The sequence below is a fragment of the Lathyrus oleraceus genome, chromosome 7 (assembly GCF_024323335.1).
Source record: "Lathyrus oleraceus cultivar Zhongwan6 chromosome 7, CAAS_Psat_ZW6_1.0, whole genome shotgun sequence".
Classification (NCBI taxonomy): Eukaryota; Viridiplantae; Streptophyta; class Magnoliopsida; order Fabales; family Fabaceae; genus Lathyrus; species Lathyrus oleraceus.
In genome coordinates, this window is record NC_066585.1 from 174,076,606 (window position 1) to 174,081,607 (window position 5,002).

Consider the following 5,002-nt stretch of genomic DNA (forward strand, 5'->3'; position numbering starts at 1 on the left):
TGTATTTTGCAAACCGAAATAAACCAAACCAAACCGCTTTATATTACAACATAAACTTCACTTATCCCATCCAACCCAAAACTCAAATCTATCATGTCTTAACCTTACAATTACGAACAATTTTCTCTTACTCGCATTTTGGATTTCAGTTTCAAGCTTCTCCAATCTCTCATAGTAGTACCGCGTATTCTTCTCATCTTCTTTGTCATTTAGGTCTCGCCTTTTCTACTCTAATCTTTCATCTCTTATGTTCTTTCTTTTTCATCTTATCATTTTTATGCTACTGTTTTCTCTTCCAATTATGTTTTTATCACACTTTTCTTCTTTAATCACGCATCTCTTCTATTCTTTTTTCTTCTTCTTCTCTAATTTCTCTTCTCATTTATTTTTTATGTTTTATTATAATGTCTTTGATATTATTTTATGTTACTATTTTATGTTTTTTATTCCACTTTTTTTTCTAGTCTATTTTTTGTATATTGAATGAGAAAATTTTGTTTAAATATGATGAGTTTTGATGTTATTTGGTAATGTATGAATAACTAAACACAAAGTTATGTTGTTCTCTATAGGTGCATAAATGACACAATAAATTTTTTGTAAAAAACTGAACCAACCGAACCAACCCAAACCGTATTGTTTTGGTTTGGTTTTATTTCTTAAAGTCAACGAAATCAAACGAAACCGCGTGTTTTTTCTCTTGCGGTTCAGATGAGTTTTATCTTCAAAACTGCTCAAACTTCACCTCGAACACCCCTAGCCTTAACCATAAACTTTACTTTAACACTAGATATGCATATTACACTTTATTTTTTACTCTTTTAAGTTGTAATAATCGCACTAAAAAAACACGGTTTAAATGCATTTTTGGTCTCCTTACTTTGATAGTTTTTAACTTTTAAACCTCCATTTTAAAAACCAATTTTTTGATCCTGAACTATACATCATTTAGAATTTAATTGGTCTCACTCCAATTTTTCATAGCTAACATCCTCATTAATGACATGTTCTTTAATTCTTTTTCTAATTTCTTTTCTTTTCCTTTCATTTCTCGTGTAGTAGTTCTCTCATTGCTTTGTCATCAAAACTTACACGGTAATATACCATAAAATTTGTATGGTTATAATGATTTAGGCTTAAATTGGTCTTTTCCACACTTAGAAATCTTTATTAAATCCTTAAAAAAAATGAGTTACGAGTAAAAATCAACTCAAATGACTATAAATCATATTAAAAAGATGATGTGAAAAACAATGATTTGTGGCGAACACCATGGTACTTAAACTTTGAAGGGACGTGGCAGGGGGACGTGGAAAACGCCACAGACCCAGAACCTGTAATTTCAGTCGTTTTCTTCATTTCTTCTCTTTTCTTTATCTCTTTCTCACACGTGAGTTCTGCATTGACAAGTACTTGAAACATGGCAACAACACCAGCATAATACAATAAAAATGTACAAAAAATTATACTAAAGTGAATTTGAATCGAGTTAAATAAATGATATAGTTTCACGTTATCAGTCTCGAGAATCACCATTTAATGCCAAACATCCTTAAAGTGCATTATTTGAACCAATCAGGTTCATTAGTTTGTTGTACTACAAGCATTATAATTATTTCCTAAAACAAAAGTTTAATGATGAAAGAGGCTTGGGTTTTAGGAGTTTCATTCTCCCAAAATCACTTAAGAGTTGTGTAGACGTGGTTGGGATCATCTTAATGGTCTAATCAAATATTCCAATCAAGTTCCACAATGGAGTTTTTCTCAAAAGTCTACCCGCGAGAGAAGGGACAACACTTATACATCTATGGTGTGGGGTGGTTGAGGATATATTATGTACTGTAACAATTTTTCCATAATATTATTCACTGGTTGTCATTTGACAACGACCGTGGTTTTTTTCTGCTATTTTGGAGTTTCCACGTTAATCTCTGGTGTTGTTATTATGTTCATCTTTTTTCTCCATGCTTTGTGTTTCCCAACAACTAGTATTAGAGACTTTAGTTTGATCTGGAGATAAGAGTTCTTAGTATAGTTTTGTTTGATCTTCCACATCATAAAAAATAATGACGGTGTTGTGAAAGAGGTGTTGAGTTGCAGTCACAAATTCTGTTGTGTAGTTTGGGATAGAGAAAATTAATGGAAGAATTGTTTTTGACATGTGAAAAGTCCAAGTTAGAGATGTGTTGATACAATCAAGATTATATAAGGTGTGAGATTATATTAGTGGTTGAAGAGTTTCCTGGAAACATGGAAGTTCCCCCATAAATTTTAAACCTGGTTGTCGACATGTCAAGTTCAAGGAGTAGTTTAGCTTCAAGTGAAATATATTTTTCATGATAGAATATATAATTATTGGTCTTGACAAGGTAAAATTCTTGGAGTGATTTATCTTCAAGTAAAATACATTTTTCATGGTGGAGTATGAAAAATTTTGAACTATGATTTTCGTTGAAGACAGTATGAAAATTCTTGGAATGATGTAGATTCAAGTGACTATACTCATTGTGGGGGAGTAGGATTGTCGGTGAAGACAAGGTGAAAATTCTTGGAGTTAAGTAGCTTCAAGTGGCAATACACCTTGTGGTGGAGTATGATTGTCGGTTAAGTCAATAAAAGTTAATGTATTATTTTCGATCAAGGTGGAGATTGTTGGGGTTGGTTGAAAATATACATGTTGAAGAAGCCCCACATCGCTTAATTTTGTGAAGGAAGAGGGATTACAAGGCTATATATAGGATTCAAGTTCTTCAAAGTTCCACATCGCTTAGTTTTGTGAAGGAAGAGGGAGTCAAAGACTAATATCGGATTCAATTTCTTCATTACAAGATGCACCAGTAAAAAACACTTTAAGTTTGTATTTGACTTTTTCTTTTCTCTCGTGCTCTTATGTTAAAGTGTTGTGAGATGTAGTTAAATATTAATTTTGGGGGAGTGTCGGTGTACTGGGGACTATGGGAGGTTGAGGGTATATAATGTGTTATAACTATTTTCACATAGTGTTATTACTTGGTTGTTGTTTGACACGACTGTGGTTTATTCTTCCACATTACTTAAAAAAGTGGAGGTTGAACATTTTATAAGTTAGAAGACACATACACATACACCTATCACCTTAAGATTTTTGGTGAATATATGATGTCTTTCTCACTTGTTTGGATGAGTCTTTGACTTTCAGGTGAGTGTTCGACACAACGTGAATGCTTCTCACTCGTGATAACCTGACACAATTCTAAATTCACCCTTTATAGACACTCCTAAAAAAAACCTAAAATACTAACGAAATTTAAAGATGGAAATTATTCATTTTCAAGCAGAAACGGAAATTGAGATGGAATATAACAATGTGAGACCGAAACTAAATATTGGAAATTGGAGACGGTATTTAGAGACAAATTCGTCATCTCCAAAATTTTCCATCTCAAATTATTTGAGAGGTATAAATTTGTTTTTTCTTAAGTGTAATTTTCTTACAAACTATATTGTTATCTATTTTAAAATATTATGTAGAGTAGTTTTCTATTTCTTATGGATGTCATTGTTAGATGAACCACTGAGCTAGATGAACCACAATATGTCATTCTTTCTCGGCACTTTTCCAATTTATATATCGATCATGACTCAGCTATCAGGCAGGCAGGCAGCTCAACAACAACGTCAACACAGCCCACCTCCATCTATGAGCAGTTCGGCACAATAGAGAGGCATTCACTCACCACCAATATCAGGAATTAGCACAGTTCTTAGATGGGGAGTAGAGGACCAACAACATGTCGGAAGTTGAAGAATTCTAACCTATCTTTCATGATATTGACTTCAGCGTATACCACCTTCACTCCAAGTAGGTTTTAATTTGATTTAATTTTATTTTATATTCTAGTACTAATGATAGAGTAGAGGTGTACAACTATATGAAATTAAGGTGACTAACTCGTTTCTCAGTTATTATGAAATTAAGAAAAGATGATAAGAATCCGAACGTTAATTAAAAGAAGAAAGAAGTCATCATAGTTGTATCTAAATGTGTAATCCAACATCAATTAAATTCAAAAATACAAAACATATATAGTGCCAAACTGATAAAAAAAAAAGAAAATACAAAGACTTTTTCACAACATACAATACTATACAACAAAGATACTACTATCATTATAACCTCCTACTATTTCATCACGCACAATAAAAAAAATGAAACAATAATGTCCATAATGCAAATATTTAGTTGATTACATTATGTAGCTTATAAAGAAGTGTTTAAGGGCTAGAGGCTGAAGAAGGTGGTGGGGTGAGAAATGGGATGGAGGGGAAAGTGGTCGGGATTGAGGTGGGAATGTTGGGAAGTGAAGTGATTGTTGGCAATGGTGGTGGAATGTTGAGAGTTGGAATATTTGTAGGAATGCTAGGAAGAGGTGGTATGGTGAGTTTAGGAAGAGATGGAATGTTAGTAGGCAATGGAGGAAGACTTGCTTTAGGCAATGTTGGAATTGAAGGCAAAGGTGGTAATGTTGTTGGTAAAGAGGGAATGGTAGGAAAATTAGGTTGTTGTGAGGTTGTTTGCAAAAGTTGGCGAGCTTCTAGGATCGTGCTTGACATTGTTGCAACAAGAAGTAAAGCAGTAACAAAGGATTTGGTTGATGCCATTGATAACTTTCTATATTGAGAGAAGTTGCTTTGGTATTTGATGAGGAACAAAGGGATGATCAATGGTCTTATATAGGGTAAGAGAGATTTGATGGAGGGTAGTTTGGAGAAAATTTAGTTGGTTCAACTTCCCATGTTTCACTTTGACTAAAGCATTTTGTGGTTAGACTTGTTGGCTTCTCATTAGCTCATATGACTATATCGTCAATATTTAAACAACATAAATATGTTAATTGTTATTGGTATTTTCAGGGCACCTAAACATTCAGAATACTTAAAGATAAATCATTTCAACATGCTCGAAAGGTAGTTTAGGTGATCTGCCATAATCCTTAATATCCATTGAAAGATACTTTACAAA

General features: G+C 33.1%; 1 protein-coding gene across 1 annotated transcript; it reads right to left on the reverse strand.

Moving 5' to 3' along the window:
- Positions 1-4,159: 4,159 nt before the first annotated feature.
- On the reverse strand, positions 4,160-4,669 carry LOC127101770 (U1 small nuclear ribonucleoprotein C). Its single transcript, XM_051039215.1, has one exon. The coding sequence runs from the start codon at positions 4,639-4,641 to the stop codon at positions 4,255-4,257; it is 387 nt and encodes a 128-aa protein (XP_050895172.1). The 5' UTR covers positions 4,642-4,669; the 3' UTR covers positions 4,160-4,254.
- Between the last annotated feature and the right edge of the window lie 333 nt (positions 4,670-5,002).

Excerpts from the sequence above, each read along its gene's own strand:
- LOC127101770 (XM_051039215.1), bottom strand. The coding sequence starts at position 4,641 with ATGGCATCAACCAAATCCTTTGTTACTGCTTTACTTCTTGTTGCAACA.